Source organism: Centruroides vittatus, unplaced genomic scaffold (genome assembly GCF_030686945.1).
Source record: "Centruroides vittatus isolate TY-2023 unplaced genomic scaffold, ASM3068694v2 contig_3060, whole genome shotgun sequence".
Taxonomy (NCBI): Eukaryota; Metazoa; Arthropoda; class Arachnida; order Scorpiones; family Buthidae; genus Centruroides; species Centruroides vittatus.
The window spans coordinates 924,185-947,600 of record NW_027121964.1 but is presented as its reverse complement, the minus strand read 5'-3'; the positions used below and the strand labels follow the sequence as shown (position 1 = coordinate 947,600).

The following is a 23,416-nucleotide window of genomic DNA, read 5'->3' as shown; positions in this document are numbered from 1 at the left end:
TTAATTTTCTGAAGACAAAGTCCTTCCCGGAACATGGGACCACCATTTTTAAGTTCCAAACATTACACTTTTGGCAACTGACCTTTCCTTTTAGGCTACTGGCCGTCAATACAATTTTAAAATATCGTCGCCAGGGGGTAGCTTTCCTCATCTACATTTTACCAGCGCCTATTTCGTTGTAGATAAAAGCCGAACCAACCCCAAGAAGGCATGATGGAAAATAGAAGACGTCCGTACTTTACCAGTTCCTGCTTCTTTACAAATGTTTATATTTTTAATTAGATATATGTTTGTGTTTTTAAAGGACTGTTTGGCAGCCAGTAGCCTAAAAGGAAAGGTCAGTCGCCAAAAGTGTAATGTTTGGAACTTAAAAATGGTGGTCCCATGTTCCGGGAAGGACTTTGTCTTCAGAAAATTAATTAATTGAAACTTTTAATTTTAACATAACTAGAATAAAGCATGTCATTTATTATTCACAAATTACTAAAACTGATTTCTAAAATAAACTAAATGTTACCAGTACTATATCAGTTGATTTGAAATTTTAATATATTTTCAAGTTTATCAAATAATTGACAAGTTATTTATAAATAGTAATCTGAATTCAAAGTATATTGTACAGGATAAAACTGGTGAGATGCCTAGTCAGGAGAGATGCCTAGAGGTTGTTTATTCAAATAATACTCAGTAGAAGTCACTATTAAAGTCACTAGTCATTTTAATGGTGTCTGTGCTTAATGTTCTTATGTTTCATTATTTTTCAAATGATTGTTTTGCCGATTTTTTTGTCAAAAATAAGTTTATGTTTATCAATGTGTGAGTTTGGGGTCTGTGAGACCCTGCTCACTTCGTCTAGATGGCAAAATTTAATTGAAATTAAAGTCAACTGGGAAATCGTAAGATTTCCAGTTCAAGTCAAGGTCCTGACACCAGTTAGGTTAAAAGAATTATCGCGTCTTAACCTGCGATTTATATGATTTTAATCCCAAATTTGAGTGGCTAGGAGGGGCTTCCGACAATGGAATTGGAGATAGACACTAGGAATTAAAGTAATAATAAATTATTAATTTATTTACAAAATATATATATATGTAGTAAAATACAATAATATCAATAACTAGAATAAAATAAACGAAGTTTCTAATCAACAACCTAATATTTTATTGAGAGAGAGAGAGAGAGAGAGAGCTTTCAAGGTTACAATCAATGTAATACCTCATTTCTTTTCTTTATACTTTTATTGTTCTTCTGAAGCATTGATGGGGCTGGCTGCATTCTTGCATTTTGGCGGGAAACTCCTTTTTATTCGGACACTAACTTTCTTAGAAGTTGTGTTTGTGATTCCAGCTCTGTGGCTGTTGGTATGAACCCTATGTATAGAGCATGTGTTTGACCAATCAATCATTTGGGCTATTCAAGTCATCTGAGGAGAAAAGCAACAAGGAACTTCCTTGTGAGGTCGATATTAAAATCAACATCTCTCCTCAGGAACTTCCTTTAAAATTAAAAGAAAGTTTGTTTGTGACTAACACAAATGTTTCCTGTTTAACAAAATTTTAAAATTTTCTATTTAAACTAAAATTGTCCCCTAGGTTCTCACAATTGCTTTACAAACTTTTTTCGTGACATTCACATTTATACAAAAGGTTTTGAAATTCAAATACAGTAATACCCTGAACTTATGCGATAGGTGGGACCAAGCGATAACCGCGTAAGTCGAATTCGCATAAGTCGGGGTATAATTTCGCATATAAATACATACAAATTATTTTTAATTGGGGCCGGAGACTAAAGAAAACAATAATTTAGAAAAAAAGTTTAATAAAATCTTAGATAATACATATGTATAACAAATTATATTATTAAAATCGTAAACCGAAGTTATTTTGATGTAGAAGGCTTCATAAAATCTAACAAATTCGTCTGACCGCTCAAAGATTTTTCTTCTCCCGCAAAATTTCCTTGTAGCATGCTAATAATTTTTTTATTTCTCGTTTTGTAGAAGAAATGCGCTCTTCTTTGGAGTCTATATTTTCTAAAATTTGTAACCCGTTTTCAATTGAACTGAGGCCTTCTGTCAAGTTTTCACAGCTTCGAGAATTTTTTCTTAACCTTTTATAATTGTTCTGACCGTCGATTCCGGTAGATCAAACTTCTTTGCCAATTCACAAATTTTCATTTTTGTATCAAAGTCTTTAATAATGTTAACTTTACATTCCAAAGATAAAGTTTTTCTTTTCTTGTTTGATGTAGAAGAATCAGTTCTACTTCGTTTGGATGACATAGTAGTCTCTCTCAAGTCTCCTTAGATATAACAAACACAGAAATAAATAACACAAAATAAATTGTAGCTATGCGTCGATTCTGCGCGACATGTCCGAACATGTAAGCTGAACAATAGTGTGGGGGGAGTGAGTAATCAACAGGTGCGTGGCGCTCAAACAAAAGACGAATCAACGAGATTTGAAAATCGCAAAACTCCGGGTTCACATAAGTCGGGGTAGAGTAAGTCGAGGTATTGCTGTATATTTATGTGATACAGTCAAACCTGTTTTTATGCGGGGGATAGGGACCGCATTAAAAAAAAATGCATAAAAAAAAATCTCACGAAACTTCACGAATGGCTGTAAATAATAGTTTTCGCGACACAATTAAAAAATATTTTTTTTTTTATGCGGTCAACAGGGACCGCATAAAAAAAGTCTCACATAGAAAATAACTCAAAACCGTACGAAATAGAATTTATTGACAACAGATGTCAGCACTTGACTGCATCGTCTGGTCTATCGTCTGTTTTACATATTTTTGTCCAGGTGGTGTTTTGTTGACTTAAAAAGTAAATTATTTCATTTTTCGCATATTCATGCAATAATATTACTATAATAAGTGCATTTATGCTATAATAAGTTTATTTAGCTATAATAAGTCAACGTAAGACATGACGAATCGCACGAGACTAGTCGCCAACTATACCGCACAAATTAAAAATTCGCATTAAAAAAATCGCACAAATAAAAATCGCACATAAAAAGAGCGCATAAAAACAGGTATTTGACTGTGATATTTCTTTTTCATGTGAAAGTAGGGTTAGTTGGTTTTATTGGAAATTATTAGGAGAGGCTCTGACTTTCACTTCAGCTGAAGTCAGAGCCTCTCCTAACAATTAAATCTAAAATATTGAAATAGGCATCTTTCTCACATGATTCTCTCATATGATTGGATTCAATGTGTGATGTGCAAAAAGTGGAGGCATGAAACATGCATGTACAATGTACGTTACAGAGTATGTTGAGTGTGGAAAGAACAAAAAGCACAAAATGTTGATTAAATTAAATGTTAAACAAAATAGGCATCTTGCTCTTAAGCACTAGGCAACTCTCCTACAGGTACAGGATAGTTTTGGACAAATAGACAAGTATCATTTTGTTTCTCCCTCTATGTTACATTGAGTTTTTATTTAACGTTTTTCACTTTTATCAAAAGATAACACTTGGCTGTCTATGCATTATATATTTATTTCTTCTGGAACCCAGAGTTACGTGACATAATGTATTGATAAAAACTGTAGACGTCTCATCCAGTTTTACGCTATAGATACTGAAAATGAAATTTGATGTAATAAATTTATTGATTTTCAGTTGATAATATTTATAAGTTTAACTTAACCAAAAATAGTGTACAATTTGGTTTCGATTTTGGCCAAAACTGACTTTAAAACTCAAATCTGGTTTTGGATTCAGCTGCAAAATCCAATTTCGGTCAGATCTTAGTTGTCTATGAAAAATGTAATGATACTTGATTCAATACTCTAGGAAAAGTACTGATAACAGTATCAGACCAAAAGTATTGAGTATAAAAAGTACTTGGTAGTGAAGGAAAGTATTGATACAGTATTGGTATCGGCAGTATTTGGATGTCCCTACTTAGATCTGACATGCAATTGCAGCAATATTTGTAAGGCCCGACAACAATCACTTGTTTGTAATCAATCAAAATATGTGTTTATTGTATAATGACTCAATAAGACATAATTCAGGAGATAACATTACTTGTTTACATTATTACTTGGAATAATGACAACACTATACTGTCAGACTAATTATATGACATCATTATTAAGCTATTAAGAAATTTGTTTAAATGATGGGTAACACTGGTAGCACAAGATTGGTTATTGGATGTGCAATAAGATATGTAAAGTAGTCTGTGAAGGTATTTAAGTAGGTCTATTAACTGTCATACTGTAGTATGCCAGTGCCAGCATAATATTGTGACTAGAAACAAAAATGCCTTATAAGACAGGAAGTTTATCTATTAGCACTGAGAAATGTTCAGTCATTTATGCTTTGCACAAGCAGGATCTTATAGAATAGAAAATAACAAAACAACTCAATGTATCCAAAACAGGTGTCCATTATGCATTAGAGAAGATGAGGAGTACCAGAAACCATTCAGATGATCCATGAACAGGAAGACCCAAATCCTTATCAGCTCATAAGGACAGGCTTATTGTCATGTCTAGCAAGCAAAACAGGTGACTATGCTAGCTATTACAGCATCCATAAATGGTTTGAGGCAAATATCCATTTCTGTATCTAGATTGAAGTGTCGATTGAAGAAACTGGTCACCATGATTGAGTTGCATCATAAAAGCCACTGCTTTGCTGTAGACGTAAGGTGAAATGACAAGCACAAGAAGTAGTCCGTTGCAGAATGTAAGTGGGTGCTATGACTGATGCATCAAAGTGTGAACTCTTTGGACCAACGTGTAGAATTTTTGTTCATCACAAAATAGTTTGAGACTGAAAGAAGACTGTATGGTTTCTAAGTGAAGCATGGTGGAGGTAATATTACGACAGGGGATGCTTTGCTATAAATAAGACAGGTAACATCTACAGGATTTGAGGAATTGTTGAACAAACATGGCTGTTGTCAAATACTTTTCTGCCGTGCTATGCCCTCTGGTCAACATTTTATTGGAAATGGTTTTGTCTTTCACTAAGATAATGACTCTAATCACAAGTCCAATCTATGAAAGTTGTGTTTATAACAAAAGAAAGCAGTAGATGTGCTGCAACTTGTGGAATGGGCATTGCAGTCACCTGATTTGTCTCCTATTATTCAGTTTTTGGACTTTGTGGACAGGCAAATTTAACAGATGCATCACAATGTCTAACAACAACTCTGGGCATCTACACAAGCTGCATGGGATAGCATTCTTTCTTCTTGACAAACTGTTGGAGCTTTGCTTATGCTACAAGTTTGTGCAGCCATGATTAAAGCTTGTTGCAGATACCTTGATGAAAACATGGTGTAACAATTTTTATGTTAAATTCTTGTGTCTGGTTTCTGTTGACATCCGTAAAAGGATGTCAACAGCAACCAGACTGAACCTGAACTAGTCACAATAAATGTAATTAACTTAAGTTACAACATATTTTGTTGTTGGTCTTAAAGTTTTTGTCAGTAGTGTAATTTTTTGAAACAAAGTGTTAAGACATTTATCTGTATTTTTTACCAAGCTTGGTTGAAGAAACAAAATGGTAAACTGATTACACAATAAAAGTTTATACAGTATTGAGGGGCCAAAATACAGTTCCAAAATTGTCACTTGGTGATATTTTTATTAAAGTGACAATAAGAATATAATACTGGTGATAAAAACTGAAGTTCTCTTATTTCAACATGGGCATGAAATTGATTCACAAAGCACACTTCAGGAAAAACACCAGAATGTTGAGCTCCCGTGCCCCATATACCTAGTGGTGTCATGACATTATGTGGCAAGTTTGGACAAGGAAGCAGAAAGTGACATTGAGAACTAAAGGCAGTTTTCATACAGTGCAACTCAACATTTCCAGATTGAGGATTTTTTATCGATGGACAAAAAATTTGGAGAAATTTTGGGGACTTTTTTACTTTGTTCTTTTTCAGTAGACTAAAGCATAAAAATTTTGACAGAACATGTGAAATATCGTTTAAGCATTGTGATCAAATGTGTTATTTGGAATTATTCATTAAAAAATTATTCAAAAATGATTCATATTTCTAAGTGCCAGCATAACACATTAAATTTGCTTTTCTGACTCCAAACTGAAAAGATTATCAGCACCTGCATTAATTTGTAAGTAAAACTGGTGGCGATAAATAATTTGAAGTGGCAAAAAAAAATTTTAAACTGGCGAATTAGTTGGTGATGTTTAAATTTTCCATAGCAACCCAAGTAACTACCATGTTTCTTCATTTACTTTTGAAACTGAGTGATTTTGCTGGATCTATATCTCAAAGAATCAAATACAATTGGATAAACAGTATTAAGTTGTATATTAGAAATTTCTTTTTTAATGAAATTTTCCACAAAATGTTATAAGTATATCATTTTGCATTTAAAAAGTGGTAATCTTTATATAATAAATCTTTTCTAAGCCAGATGAATAAAGTTTTATTTTTTATATTGCTAAATGTTAATATGCTGATTCATTACGGCAACTATCAGTGTCTGGATGACCAGTTTGATACAATACAATACCTGTACATCTATACTGTACTGTTCAAAACTGAGAAATGGCTTCTGTCAACAAGAGATTGAAAAGGTTCTGGATGAAAGTTTTGATTATTTATGAACGTAGATTGCTTATTTTTATTATTGTATCAGAATTTATGGAAATAATTTTTTTTATTATTATTATTATTAGGTTGAAGATGAGACTGTTTTGCATAATATCCCATACATGGGAGATGAAGTGTTAGATCAAGATGGTTCATTTATAGAAGAATTATTAAAAAACTATGATGGAAAAGTACATGGAGATAGAGAATGTGGTTTTATTAATGATGAAATCTTTGTTGAACTTGTGCAAGCTTTAAAAGTATATCAAGATTTAGAAAGTAAAGATAATGGAGAGAAAGAAGAAGAAAAATCGGATAAATTATCATCAGTTAAACGAAGATCACAAAAAACCACTCAGAATAACGTGGAAAATTTGGATTCAGGTAGTGATAAAGAGAAAATAAATTTGTTACATATAATTATTTAGTTTAGAAATTATAATCTAAATTTTAAATTCTATTTATTTCAAATTTTTATCAGTTAATAATGATAATTTTAAAATTATATTAAAATATTAAATATTTATTATATTGTATATATTATTATGAATAAAATAATTTAGTATCAGTATAATATTGATTTAATAATTATGCATTGCCATTTCTTGTACAGTACTTGTAGGTTCATCTTGTGTTTTTATTTAATATTTCACTAATGAGTCTGGCGTAACATTTTATTTTAATAAATATTTCATAGAATATAAATCTATAAGCTTTTGTAAAAACAACAGAATTGAATTGAATTATTCATTGAAAACATTTTAAACATTTTTTTCATGTTAACTTTTCCATTTTAATATTTTTATTTTAGATTAATTTTTTTGATTTAGTATATTATTATACAGTGGAACCTCGCTTACGAGCATAATTCGTTCCAGAGTCTTACTTGTAATGCGAAACACTCGTTAAGCGAAACAATTTTTCCCATAGGAATTAATGTAAAATATGATAATGCATTCCACGCCAAAAATAATGCTCAAATGTTTTCTGTATAACGTTTATTCAAAAAAACTTGTACAATATACATTGTTAAGGAGCGTGAATCATCATCATCTTTTCTTCTAGCATGGAATGAACCATCCTGGAATGAGAATTCGATCTGCAGAACAAAAAAAAAATCACAGCTAATATGTTTGATAAACACTCCAAACAATATGCCAAATTCTTGGATTATGTAAAGGCTATAATTAAATATTAGAAATTAATTAATTAGACTAGAGATAGGCAGTTATGTTTCCATCTCGTATTAAATTTAATAATTATAAACAATTAATGTTTAATTCAGACATTTCTACAATTTAATTTGGAATCGGTCATTAAATTTAATGACCCAAGAATTTAGTATATTGTTTGGCAAGTTTATTGTATAATGGGCTATGGTTGTTGATGTTTATAAGTAATGTGCGTGAACACAAGTTTGGAAAAATATGTGATCACAAGCGACACTAAGATGCTAGCGAAAGGAGTACTAAACACAGACTGATGGAGCATGTTGCATGCACACAATTCGGGTCTTCCCCTCTCCTCATCACTCGTTATGCGAAACATCGCTCATTGTGCGAGGTGCTCGTTAAGTGAGGTTCCACTGTATTTACCACAAATTAATTTTTTATATAAATATGCTGATGGACGTAATCATAATCCAGCATGATATGATTGGGCTATATGATGAATTATTTTGATGTTTGCTAACACTATTTTCTATCCACAATTTAATAAATGATAGCATTTGTAAATATTTGCTTGAAAAATTTTTGAATTTGTACTTAATATTTTTTTTTTTTTTTTTCTAAAATATTATTTTTCTAAATTAGAAACAAAGCTATAATTGAAATAATTCTGATCATTTATGAAATCTTATACTACTAACGTCTTAAGCCCTTATATAACACTAATCATTGCACTTCTCCCCAATAAATTTAAAAATCTTAATTTCTCAATGATTATTTTTAAGATAATCATATTTAATTTTATAAATTTGAGTAAAAAAACAATGAAAAATTTTTGTCTCTAGTTTAAATTGTCAAAAACGCAAATGTATTGAAATGACGAAGAATTAATATAGCAATACTTATAATATAATACCAAATATATGTAAATTATATGTTTTAAATATAAATTTTTATTAATAGGGAGAAAGCAGAAGTTGAGATCCTCATTTCCTTCAGAATGTATTTTTGCTGCAATATCAGCTGTATTTCCTGATAAAGGTTCTCCAGCAGAACTAAAGGAAAAGTAAATACTAGTTAAAATTTATTATTATTAATTCAATTTTAAATTAATATATTTTAATAATTGTTATGGTAATTAATGACAAAAACGAATTTGATACAAATTTGTAATAAAATAATGCAAATAAGAAAGGTTATTATGGAATATTTGAATGTAAATGGAATGCTCAATTCTCAGTTAAGATGATAGAATGTTAAATTTATTCCAAATTCCGAAGAACTTAAATTTAGATCACTGAAAGTGGGATGATAATCCTGAATGCATTTTGAAATAGATTTTTTTAGGCTCCTTAATGAAAGTTTATTATTGATAATATAGGTTGAGAGTTACAGCAGTGATCCCACACTAAATAAACAAGTCTTTAACTGACTATATATACAGGAATCATAGGGTATGTTCATAAAGTTAAATGAGTTAAACACATTAGTAATGCATTGTTTGAAAAGTAGTAATCTCACTCGGTGCACATGCTCTGCGGTGACGACATTTCGAACGAAACTCTAACGAAGCTCATGAAGGAAAGAGTTAGTTTACTTTGTTAAGAAAATGGCGCCCAACAATATCGATGTTTCTAAATCTACTCGAGTGTTTACATTGTGAATTAAAAGGTGAAATGATTGAAATAACTGTCCACCCGAAGCAATCTAAGAAAAATATTTCGGAGAAGGCTGCACTAGCAACATTCATATCTTCGATTTTAGAAACAGCCATTTAGTTATAAATGAATCGTTCGAAAAGTCTAATGAAATAAGAATTACGATGACGTCATTCTTGTTTAACTTGTTCAACTTTACGAACATACCTATAGTTGCCAATTTTTTCGTCCTCCAAATGCCTATAGTAAGTCTGAATATCTTGTATAAAAGATAGTTGTTTTCTTAGATAGTGTGCAAAATTTCAGGTTTTTCTATAAAGGGGTTGCCAAAATATAAGCAATCAAAAAGTGCAAAAATTGCTTTTATAAAAAAAGCTATACAGTAGAGTCGTAATCCGAACCCCAGTTATCCGAATGATTTTCAGTCAGACTGTGTCGTGCTGAATCGAATGTTTTTGATACTAGATTTACTTCTAAAGTATAATTTTCTTGTTTTTATATTCTTCAATATATTTATTTTGTTTGTACAAAATAAAGAAATAATTTTTAACAATACAATAGCCTCGATTATTATTATAAAAATTTTCGTTAGGCTTAAAATCGACGAAAATTCAACACGAAGCGACACGCAACGGAGAAAAATTTGAACATTGGACAGATTAATATATTTTTTCGTACATAATCGGTTATCCGAACAACCCCAGTCCCCATTTGATTCGGATTAATGACTCTCTACTGTATTTCCCTTTTCTTCTTTTTCATCTAGTTTGTAGAGAAAAAACAACAGGGTTGGTTAGAACGCTCAAATTTTAACTCTGTTGACCGAGGTACTGATCTGTACGTACCTTTTCCTATCAACAATGCTGACCAGGGTACCGATTTGTAGGCACCCTGTTAAAACTTGATTTTTATAAAATTTACCGACAACAGATGACAGCACTTGACGGCAACGAGTTGTCTATTGTCTGTTTCACAGAGTTTTGTCCAGGTGGTGTTTTGTTGCCTTAAAAAATTTTAATTAATGCTTTTTTTCTTAATTTTTTTTTCCTGATAATTTTTTTATTTTACTTTTAGCATATTCATGCAATAATATTACTATAATAAGTTCATTCAGGCTATTATAAGTCAATGTATTATAAATATTCAAGTTATGACCTTCAGTTCTGACATTTTATTTTAGTCTAAAATATCAACAAATGTTACATGTATTACTACTGGTAATCATACGTTTATTACAAAAATTTATAATTTTGTTTGATATGAAGTGAATAAAGTATATTAGTTCATTATATTAGTTGATAGCAGTATAAAAGTTTTGATTCCAAACAAAGCTTTGATATAATGTGTGATAATTTTGAAATGAAAAATCGTACATGCATAAATGTTATATAGAATCGTACAAAACAATATTCCACGTGAGTCTAGCTTAGTGCCAGAAACAAACTAAGTAACTGGAGAATGTTAATTTCGACAAAATGATACAAATTTTCACATTTGTCAGTTCTGATATATCATTTTTTTTTTCTTTTAAATTTTCTATTAAAATGTATTGAAAAATATCGTATTTAAAACAGAATATATTAATAAGTGTATGTAATTTTTTTAATATAAATATAAAAATAATTTGATTTTTAGTGACTTTTTAAAGTAATATCGCCTGACTCACCTTGACTGACCTATAATGCTCTCGGTTGTTACTAGAACCCGAACAAGCGGGCGGGGGCGTGGTTAGTCGGCAGGTGACAGTTAAACTTGAGTCTTTTTTATTATCAGTGAAGTGCTTGGTGAAACTTCTAGATCTATAGATCAAAGTTCATGGGGGTTTACCATAAACTTATTTTACTTTTATCACTTAATTTTATGCTTGTAAGGATAAAATTGCATGGAAACAAATGATTTTAATTCAAAATGTTATCCAGAATAACAAAAAAAGAAAAACTCGAATTTACGCAAATTAAGACTTATAATGTTTTTACTAAATGGGGTATTGAAAACATTTGGTCAGTGGTGTCGCATCGTTGAGCACTGACCAAACTGTACAGTATGTCGTCATCTTATGTCTTGATGTAATTACAATCATTAACCAAAAAACAATTGATATCCAAACAAAACTATCTGAAATGTAAAAAATTGCACCAAGTAAAAAATTATGACAATTTGATTGACAGTCAAAGTTTTTCTTTGCTAAAGGTAAGCTTGATGTTGAAAGTGGTACCCACAAGATTTTTATTACGATTTTCTACATTTCGCTTTGAAGTGCCAAGCTTACCTTTACTAAAGAAAAACTTCTGTGAAAAAAATTTAACTGTCATCCAAGTTGAATTTTTTTACATCGCAGATGTTTTTGTTTGGATTCATTTATTGAACATTTATTCATATGTTGTATTTATAGGTAAAATTCGAAAGCGTGTTAATTTTTTTTTAGTTCAGTGTTTCCTGCACTGTTCGTCAAAGAATCCCAGAGTGCCGCAACAAACTCATAGTGCCAAGATATTTCAGATCATGCTAATTTGCAAATACATAATTATTTTGAACGAAACAAAGAAACTAATAACCTATTTTGATTACTAGCAATTATTACAGTTGTGATTAAACATTTATTCACTTATCTATTTTATCATAAAATTGCTATTTTGATAATATCAGTTTATTGATTATTTAATTTAATAAATAAAATTAATGTGTTTTAAAAGTTTAATATCTAATAGAAAATGTAACATATCGAATAATAATTTGTATTAAAATATTATTATTATTATTATTTGGTAATTTTTATAATTAAATTACATATTAAATATAGGTACAGGGAATTAGTAGAAAGATTAGATCCAAATGCTATGCCTCCCGAATGTACTCCGAATATTGATGGACCTAATGCTCAATCTGTAATGAGTGAGCAGAGTATGCATTCGTTTCACACACTATTTTGCCGAAGATGTTTTAAGTATGACTGCTTTCTTCATCGTAAGTATTAATGGTTATTAATTATCAGTTAATTATAATATTCTCTTTATCTATTTATTCTTAATATGCTCTCATAATTCATAGTACATAGTGTTGATGTCATTATATAAATCAAACTTTTTTAAACCTGGGATCAACAATTAATAGTTAATGAATTATTTTAAACAATTGCTACTTATTTATAAAGTAATCGGATTCTTGCTTTTATGTTTGTTTAATTTCCTTCAGTGATCCAGTCCTAGCATTTTGCGTCACTTTATAATTATACATTTGATAAAATTGACATATAGTTTTTTATATTACATATTTATGAATTTTTACAATTATCATCCTGGCAATTTTATCAAATAATAAACATTTTTGAAAATAGACAGACAAACACTGGAAATGAATTGTCAGATATAGTTTTCTCATACATCTGTGAAGGATTGAACTTTGATGTCACTTACTACATAAATTATTGATATTTTGCTTCATTTGTGTTAAGTCGTCATCAATGAAGTAACTATCTTGTCAGTCTATTACTTTATACAAAGTTTTAATCTTTGATTTTATGAACAGTATTTTTACAAAGTTAAGAACTGTAATTCTTACATATTTACTTTTTTTGAGATTTTGGAGTTTTAGTTTACTCAGTTTTCTTTTAATTATGTTATTTAGTTTTTCTGTAAGTTGTTTCTATTCAAACATTTCATGTCACTGAGTGAACCAGTGAATGAATGTGCCTATTTAACTTATTATAGTCACTCTGAATAAGGTGTATATTATGTGTATTAATTAATCAGAATATATTCTTTTTTTTTTTTTAAATTTTTAAGTCTTAGATCTAATGCAGTTAATGTATTATTCATTTTTTTTTTTGATAACATTGTGTATATGTAAAACAGGTCTATAAACATATCTAAGTTCATCCAAACTTGTGAGCTGGAATAAGAAAATTGAAAAACAGTTTTCTTTCCACAGTTGAAAGCACTGTAGTATACTGTATTAGATTTATTGATGATGTTTTGATTATTTTTCCTCATTTAGAAATTTGAGCAAAAGATTACAGTGTATTTATTTGACATTTTAATGGTTTTGAAAGATAGCAAAATCATCATTAAAATTTTGCTAAACTGACTTTTTCTTTATACATTTCATTTGTTTTTGAAGATCCAGTGTCATGTCTCTTAGAGCCCTTAAAAGAAGTGCTCATATGCATTGCTCAAGTATAATAGACACTTTTAATGAATTGGGGAAAATGAAGATTATCATTGCAGTCCATGACTTCCTTTTTGATCTGCCAAGAGGTTAATTTCTGCATATAAATATGTAGAACTTGGTAAACTGTATAGCCACTTCAGATCAGCCCAATTTAACAAATTTATGATAATGATTGTAAATAATAGCTTTGCTGATATGTATAAAAGAATTATCAAAGGTGGTCATTTCAAGATTGCTTTTGGATAGAACCAACTGTTAACCAACTGTTCAGAAATGACAAGAATAATTGATAAAATATCCGTGATGATAAATATGTAATTAATGTTTACAAGAATAAAAGAAATAATTCAAAAAAGGTCTCTTCATAATTTGTCCTTTTCATATATCTAGGAATGCAACAAAGTTACATGGTGGAGTAGATCTTTATTTTGAGACTTTTCTCTGCTTCATTATGTAAAACTTGTTAAAAATGTCTCTTTGATGGTGGTACTGTGTAAATGAGAAGGAAAAAATGCTGTTCTGACATCTAAACGAGGACAGCCAAAATTACTTTCTCTTACTGTCTTATGACAACTAGTCTAATACCAGTTACATCCATATTAGGAAAAAGGTTTCAACTGCATCTGTGCCAACAAATATACTAAAAAAAGAGATACGGGAAAGAAAATTGTCAAGTGAACAGCAATTAATTGAGACAAATGATTTCACATAAACTAAAATATCAAAACTTATGCTTTTTAATGAAAATATAAAAATTTTATTTAACCTTTTTAAGAAAATATAAAAATTGGACATTTAATCAATGGAAAATGTATAGAGTTTGATAGAATTAAACTAAATACATATCTGTCAGATGGTTGTGGTGCTGAAAGTGGAAAAAAGGTTTTTTCAAGAGAAACATGCTAAAATGACTAAAAAATAGTAGGAAAGATCAATCTTGAATTTAGGCTGCAATGACTGCTTATGGGTCAGCTTCACTGCATAAATTTATAGGAAATATGACTCGGTACACTTATAAGACTATTCTAGAAGAGCAATGAAAAGAAATATTTGACAATATTCTCATTCTTCAAAATGATATTATATTTCAGCAAAGTGGGATCTGAGATATATTGCAAAAATGATGCTGTAAAATTGGCTTAAATTCTAGCCTTTCCTCTTCCTTGATTGACTAGTTTGGAGCTCAGGTCTCAGTTCAATGGAGAATTTGAGCATTTAAAAAATTGTTTGCATATGAATTAATCATCATCAACATTTAATGATCTACGGAGTAGAGTTCAAGATGAATGGGAGAAAATCAACTACTGAAAAAGGCTAGTAGAACCTGTGTCAAGAAGAAATGAAACAGTTTGTTAATTTTTGTCCAAAATATTAATTTAATTAAAAAAAAGATTATTAGTTAGAATGGAGAAAACTTAGTTTAAATAAAAATACTTTTTTTTTTCATAAGATTTGCTTTTTTTTAAGTTTTGTTTTGAATTATCACTGTACTCATGATTATCTAGTAATTGAAAACAATAATTGCCAATTTATATGATTCGATAATGATGATGATAATGTTTAATTAATAATGATAATTATTAGACATCCACAAACCATACTACAAATATATTCCACAGACAGTATTGGAAAACAACACGCACAAAATGTACTACGACAGAGCCATAATCACAGATAAAACAATTTACCACAACAGACCAGACATCACACTCGTTGACAAACACAATAAAATCACATACATTATAGACATATCCGTTCTAAACACTCACAATGTACAAACACATCCACTGAAAAAATTAGCAAGTACACAGAACACGTTCAGGAAATAAGGCATCTGTGGAGGATGGATAGGGTGCTTATTGTACCTGTCGTTCTCTCCTCTACAGGTGTCATACCAGTTTTCAGTTTCAGTTTCAGTTTTATTAAAAGGTACAAATTAATGTACATCCTGGCTCCGCAATTAGCACTACCAGGTTCAATACAGAATACATGAATTGGAACAGGTGTCATACCACACACACTACACAAAAGCCTGGGAACATTACAATTGAATAGAAATACATACATCACACTACAGAAGGCCACTACATTGAATACATGCCATATTGTTAGGAAATTCTTGAATACTGACACTGACACTGACACTGACACACTTATTTAATTTTCGTTTTGTTTTGGTTGCTATGCCTTGACTCTAGTCCGGCATAGTACACTGCCACTGGTGTCAACCGAGTATAATCCACTAAACCCAACATAATAATGTTTTTTATATACTGTGTGTTCAGTTTTGTTTATTAGGATATATACGCATCCACATATACATTCTGTATTAATATTAGTGTTTTTATAATTATAAAATGCACATTTGTTATTTACAATTTTGTGCATTTTCTGCATGATGCCTTAGTTAAGTGTTAATTTGGAATAACACGATTCAAAATGTCTTTGGTTCAGCATGTAAGATTTTTTAAACTTTAACTTATCTGCTTTCAAATTAGTTAATTTAAACTTAAAGATGGGTGCTGAATTTAGTCAAAAATGTTAGTTCTAATTTAATTCATTGATGAGTATTAAAGTTTTTGTTTTAACTACAATGTAGAATATAAATGAATAGCTCTAAACAATATATATGAAATTAAAGCAGATGCTTTATAGACAGTATAATAAATAACTATTGTAATAATTTCTTGTTTAATTTGTGTATAGCATTTAGACCAACTCCAAGTCAATTTAAAAAAAAGAACTGTGATATGAAGCCAGATATGGATCCTTGCAGTCAATATTGTTACTTGCATTTGGTAAGTACTTTATAAATGATGATAATTTAAATTTTTATTTATTTCTTTTTTAATTTTTATATCATTAAAATAGGAATCAGTGAAAGAAAAGATAAAATTGCAAGAAAAATCTCAAGGAGATCAAGACATGAATGAAAGATTAAAGCTTTGTAAGCAGTCATCTGTCGATAGTGGAAATGAAGCAAGCAGTGAAGATAGTAATGATAGCATAAGATCTACTGTTAAAAAATCAACTTCTGAGAAGCTTGAGAATCATGGTTTGTTTAATTGAAGTTTATAATTCATTTGTGTTTCGAATTTAATTAGATACATATTACTAAATTATTTTATTAAGCAAATAAACATATTTGATTAGAATAATAATTTATTTTTTTAAATATTATGTATTAGTTTAGATCTTATTAACTGAATGCAAATAATGAAAAATATTAATTAGAAAAGTACCAATTAATCATCAATTACATATAACAAGAAAGACTAGAGAAACAAAAAGAGTTCTTTAAAAAATCTGGTTAATGTTACCTTAGGATCCAAAATGGCGGCTGGGGAAATTTTTCCCTACTTCGGAGACTGCGACGGGGAAATAAATTTTCCCTAGAGTCGAGACGTCGACGACGTGGGGATTTTTTCTCCATTCGGTTTCTACCTTGCCTTCGATGTTTCCAAGTATCCTGTAACCTCGAAACGGAGACGGTAGTATGTAAATTTGCGACGGTAGAGGGAGCCTTTTCGTGACGTCGTGCGAGAGTAAAATAGGCGGGAAATTCGTAGGGGTGTTACGAACGAATATGCAAATGCATAATCTGCGACATGATTTCAGTTCATTTCTGGGCAATTTTATGCAAATCGACTAGTTTCCTGTTGGAATTCGTTTACTGCTGTGTTGCGAACGAATTGCGTATTGGATTAATTGCTGTGTTTTTTTTTTTTTTCGTAACGATATTTCATTTGCACACAAATTGCTGTCGGTGAATATTTATTATTATTAATTCCTCCAGTATTAGTAAGTACTTTTATTTCTTTTATTACAATTTAATCCTAAAAGTTAGAGAACCAAGTAATCAGAAATTAAGGAAAGACCGTGTTTTTTACCTCTCCTTACCTCCCCGCGTTTAGTTTATTGCCAATTGTTCGATAATGACTAGTTTTGCCGATTTGAGTTGCAACGACGAATTTTGGTCGAGATGCACTTCCCGTGATTTCTACAAGTTAATAGAAGATGACTTTTCGGAGCTAGGTTTGCCTCCCCGTATCGATAACGCATCGAATTTTGCTGTAAAATTAAGCATACAGCCGACCGAGTCCATTTGCATTCATTGCGATGAAGATAAGAAATGCTTCATATGTCAGGTGAACGACAGATCAGAAAACACTGTGAATTGGATCGTTTGTAAATACATGAATTCCGGCAGTACGATAATAACGGACGAATGGAAAGGATATATGCACATTGACGACATAGGAGTAGTGGTCGAACATAGAACAGTCAACCATTCGAAAAATTTCGTCGACCCCCAAAGAGGAGATCATACTCAGAATATCGAACAATCGAAAAGTGAGTAAAAAACTCCTCTTTTTGTTGTTTTTTATTGTTTATTTCGGTTAAAAAAATCCGCGGAGTCTGCAGAGAAATTCAAGATCGCGGCCGGAACCGCGGCCATCTTGAATACAGGGGAAAATTTTTTCCCCGTCGCAGTCTCCAAAGTAGGGAAAAATTTCCCCGTCCGCCATTTTGGATCCTAGGGTAACATTAACCAAAAATCTGTTATGAAGAATTGACATATAAATAAACAAACATCATCAGTTAACCCGATATGCATTAAAGCAATACACCAACCAAAGCCAAATTATCGAACTAGAAATGGCTACAATAGTAATTTATAAGATAATTTGGTACTAGAGTTAGGCGTTAGGCACCATCTTTTGCTAAATTTAATAATTATAATTTTAAATAATTTAGAACTAACTGGAAGAAAACGGTGTGGGTGCTTGATGTGTCCCCAGCTGGCATTGTAATGGCTGTTGATGGTCATAACATAAGCTTATATAAACTGGAAGAGGAGATCGGACCAGAGGTCCAGGTAGCGTAATTGGCAATGCATCTGCATGGTATGCAGAAGTTGTAGGTTCGAGTCCCGCTTCGGGCCGATTCTTTTCTTCCAGTTAGTTCTAAATTATTTAAAATTATAATTATTAAATTTAGCAAGAGATGGCGCATAACGCCTAACTCTAGTACCAAATTATCTTATAAATTATTATTGTAGTCGTTTCTAGCCCGATAATTTGGCTTTGGTTGGTGTATTGCTTAAAGAATTGACATCTTTTCTTAGATATAATTTAATCAATAATAAAATATTTGACAAATTTATCATTGTAGGTAAATATGTATTCAACATTTTTTGTATTGAAAGGTTTGAAGTAACTCAATGATGACAGTCAACAGTAAGAACATCTTTTGAAGAACTGTTGTATCACCAAACTTTTAGTCCATAACTTCACTATCACTTTCTTGATTCTCATTATCTATACAAACTTGTTAATTTAGATTTTTACATTAAAATAAATATATAATGTAAGAACATACAGTATTTTTTATACTTTGCTGTTGCTAAATGAAACTTTTCAAATCCTGTTGAAAGGATAGCTAAAACAAATGCAGTTTGAATGACTATATCAGTAAATAAAATCTAGCAATGAGTTGCATTTCTTTCTTGGCTGTTATCAGATTTTTTAATCTTTATCGCATCCTGAGATATTAAACAAAAATAGATGCCAACATACACATCCATAGAATTTCTTCCTTTTTTCTTTTTATTCTTTTGGGTTTGAGGATCTCGAAACATAGAGAGTTGCAAAGATCTCTGAGGGTAAAATTTGGCGCAATTCCAATACTTTCCCTTATTTTGTATACATAACAGTCAGTAAAAGTTATGCCCACTTTTGCATTATTTTCAGTATGCAAAAGTGTGCAATTTACAATTTAAAACTTTATCTAAGTTGTTATGAATGTTTTGAAACTTCATCTATGTTTATTGATTGAATCATTGATTATCAATGATCATATTATTTTACTGTATATTGATGATTTTTAATACTTACAAATAAAGTTTAATAACAATTTATTATGAATATTTGCTTTTTAAAATTAATTTATATGCAGGGCTGAGGAGTAGGTAAAAAAAAACACTCAACTCCGACTCCTGATAATTTTAGTAGGCCGACTCCAACTGACTCCTGACTCCAGTAAAATTAAATACAAAGTCATTTTATGTGAGGCAGAGGCACTCCTAGCACTAACAAAACCCTATCTGAACTCTAAAAGGAGCCCTGGGCATTTACCCAAATACTTTTATAGTATTTTTAATATTTAACTTACATTAATATTTATTTGTATAAAAAATTAATTTTTAACAAATATTTAATAAGAGGGAAAAGGAGGAGCAATAAGATTCTACATCTACATATCTTTATTCTACAGCTTTTGCACTTCAATTTCATCTTTCCATAAAAGTTAGTTCAACTAAAAAGTGTGCCATCTAGCTACTTCAGCCCTTTGTTCAGAAAAGAAAAATATGTACTCTGATCAATTAGCCTGGCTCGTTCAGAAAAATAGAGTACTTATTTAGAGTGGGGATAATAAAGGAATGAATGAAAAATATTCAAATTCAATTGGGTCAAAATAATTTAACTACAAAACACAAATACTACAAAGAATACTACATATTTAATAAATGAAATTGATGCATTTTGTATCTAAAATAAATGAATTATAACAAAATACAAAAACATTTTAAAAAATTATTTACAAAAACATTTTTTAAAAAAATTTAAAAATATAAAATAAATTTTCTTTCATTTAAATATTAAAAAACTAAATTAAATTTAAAATGCTGGAGTCAGAGTTGGAGTCAACAAATTTTTCCCGACTCCGACTCGTTTGGCCAGAAATTCCTCCCGACTCCGATTCCACAGTCCATTTTATTTCCTCTTCAATAATTTTCTAATATCAACAAATATATATATATATATTTTACAATAATTTTAAAAAGTTTTTTTTATGGTATTTTATGTAAATAATTTATCATAATAGGAAAAAAACGTCAATTGCTAGATAATAATGAACATGATGTTTCTTATCGAAGACCGGAACCTAGTAGTGAAGACAGTAATGACAGTATTAGAACTACAGTAAAAAAAATTACAGAAAGGCAGAATAATCAAGGTAAATCTATATTTTATTCAGTTTTAAATTTTAAAATAATCATAATAGTAATGTAATAAATATGACATTAATATTTGTATAATTCAAAACAGATAAATATGAATATTTATTATATCATAATTATTATGAATAAAAATACTTTTAAGAAATAATTAATTTTCGTATATGTGTTTACTTTAGAATTATACAAATAACTGTGTACGGCTGAATGTAATACTGGTGTTTTATTTATTTATTTGTAGCAAAAATTGATATGCTTTAATTTAAAAATGAAATATTTTTTGTGAAATATCAGAATTACAATATTTCATATTTATTGATATTTGATTAAAAAACAATTTAACATTACATCTTATATATAAACCTAAATTTTGAAATTTAAAAATAAAAATTCACTCGTAAGAATAAAACTATTTAATTGAGATTTTAATTGTAGTTTGAGCAATATTTGAATTCAAGGTGTAATTAAACTGTAATATACTACAGTAGAGAGTCGTTAATCCGAATCAATTGGGGACTGGGGTTGTTCGGATTAGTGATTTGTTTGGATAACCAATTATGTACGAAAAAATATATTAACCTGTCCGATGTTCAAATTTTTCTCCATTGCGTGTCACTTCGTGTTGAATTTTTCTTCGTTGCATGTCACTTCGTGTTGAATTTTCGTCGATTTTAAGCCTAACGAAAATTTTTATAATAATAATCGAGGCTATCGTATCGTTAAAAATTATTTCTTTATTTTGTACAAACAAAATAAATATATTGAAGAATACAAAAAACATGAAAATTATACTTTAGAAGTAAATCTAGTATCAAAAACGTTTGATTCAGTACAACACAGTCCGACTGAAAATCGTTCAGATAACTGGCGATTCAGATTACCGGGGTTCGGATTAATGACTATCTACTGTATTACGCAGTATAGAAAGTTTACAGTGGTAGGACAGTGGTTCACCAAGCATTTATTTATCGATGTTATTGAAATACATATTTTGAAACAAATCGTATAAATAATAATGAATTTTTTCATATAAATTATAAGGCTGTTTTAATTAATTCAAAAGTATTCCAAGCATAGGTAATGTGTTTAAATATACTGATAAATTAGTAATAATTGAATGTTTCACTGAATAGTTTTTGTGAAGCCAAGATTAAAATTTTTTGATTTCACTTTTTCTGATCTTCATTTCTTTGGATTTGTAAGAAATTTTTTACAAGGAAGACAATAATTTACAAATGAGATTTTATAGGTAGTGTGTGTCAACACCATGTTTGATTAAAAATTTTTTTGCTTCATTATTAATAATAATTCTAAATTGCTTGAATATCGAAAAAGTTTAAGTGTTGTATAATTTATATGTTAGTATGATAACTAAATTACTATAAAAATGTAATTACAATGGATGCGAGCTGTTTCATTATTAATTTTTATTGAGTTTAGATTGAGCATACAGTTTGTATAGATTAAAAATTTCTTATTGCTGATCTAAATCGTTATTTTTTCATTATAAATGTGCATACAATTAAAATATTGATTGACTATTAATGTGAATGTTTTTTGTACATTTTTCTTATATTTATAATAGTGGTTTCTGTATATTATGTATTTTTTTTTTATTACATTTCTTAGAGTTTTTTATAATATATTATAAATAATGTATATGTATCATATAGGAATAAGTTTGATATTATAAAATTTATAAATTTGAACTATTTTAAACATTTATTATATTAAAATATCAAAATTCATTTTATTTAAATACATAAAAAGTAGTAATAAATAGTTTTATGTTTGGAAACTGAAAATTTGTTGCGATAAAATATATTTTGTAGATATTTTTTACAGTGATAGTTTAATATAGATTCAGATGAATTATGTTAACAAAATAATATTAATTATAATTCTTCCTAATTAAGGTTTTTGAGTTTGTGGGTAAATGTAATAAGTTTGTGTAATTAATTCAATTTTTGAAGCATTAAGTGTGCGAACTATCGTTTTTTATTCAAGGAATTTAAGATATAATGTTATTTTACTTTAGCAAATGAAATGCATTTACAATTAGAGTTGTGAAATTTAAAATTATTTCTGATTAATTGTCGTATAAACATATGATATAATTATTTGTAAATAAATTTTGTGAATCATTATGAATACAAAATATTTTATGAAACACTCCATAAAATAGAATATAATGTAGTAAAACCCTGTTATGGGCTGCAGTTTGAAAAAAGTTGTAGACCTATAAGTTTTCACTCATCTGTGTGTCTGTCCTTCCTTAATCTAGAAAACAGTGTTTGATAGATGAAAACCGAGACCAGGTATGGAAAGCTTAGAGCAAGCGGTCTCGATTAACTGTATATACACTTTTGGTTTGGACCAGAAGTCATGTTACTTCATTTCAAAAATTTTTTCCTGAAAGGAGTTAGATAGATGACCAGCATGACTATTGTTGTTGTCAGGAAAAGTGTGATGTATGGGGCAAGACGCTAATAATTTGAGATAAAGATCATATAACCGTTCATCATTGGCTAACGACATCCACTTTTTTTTGAAGCGCTTGTGCCACGCCTTGACCCTTGCAAGGGACATGCAGTGTTCACCGTACACTTGTGACATTCTTCCATTCCCCCTACTCCTTCTGCTGTCAGAAAACGAACAACACCTCTTTGCTCTTCTTTTGATGCCGCCATTTCACTGTTCACAACACGACTGACCCCGGTGGACGATTGACGCGTGCTTCTGCTAGCTTTGTAGTCACATGGTATGCACCCGTGGCCCTCTAGCGGTGGGCT

At 29.9% G+C, this 23,416-nt stretch overlaps 1 protein-coding gene across 2 annotated transcripts in view; it reads left to right on the top strand.

Annotated features, from left to right (window-relative positions):
* Positions 1 to 23,416, top strand: part of E(z) (histone-lysine N-methyltransferase E(z)) — a 59,491-nt gene that overhangs the window by 19,245 nt on the left and 16,830 nt on the right. For both annotated transcript variants that reach the window (XM_067267556.1, XM_067267555.1), the window contains exons 5-10: positions 6,696 to 6,993; positions 8,742 to 8,844; positions 12,237 to 12,400; positions 16,310 to 16,401; positions 16,475 to 16,658; positions 20,492 to 20,623. In XM_067267556.1, the coding sequence (XP_067123657.1) occupies positions 6,696 to 6,993; positions 8,742 to 8,844; positions 12,237 to 12,400; positions 16,310 to 16,401; positions 16,475 to 16,658; positions 20,492 to 20,623 (973 nt within the window). The remainder of the gene's footprint in view (positions 1 to 6,695; positions 6,994 to 8,741; positions 8,845 to 12,236; positions 12,401 to 16,309; positions 16,402 to 16,474; positions 16,659 to 20,491; positions 20,624 to 23,416) is intronic.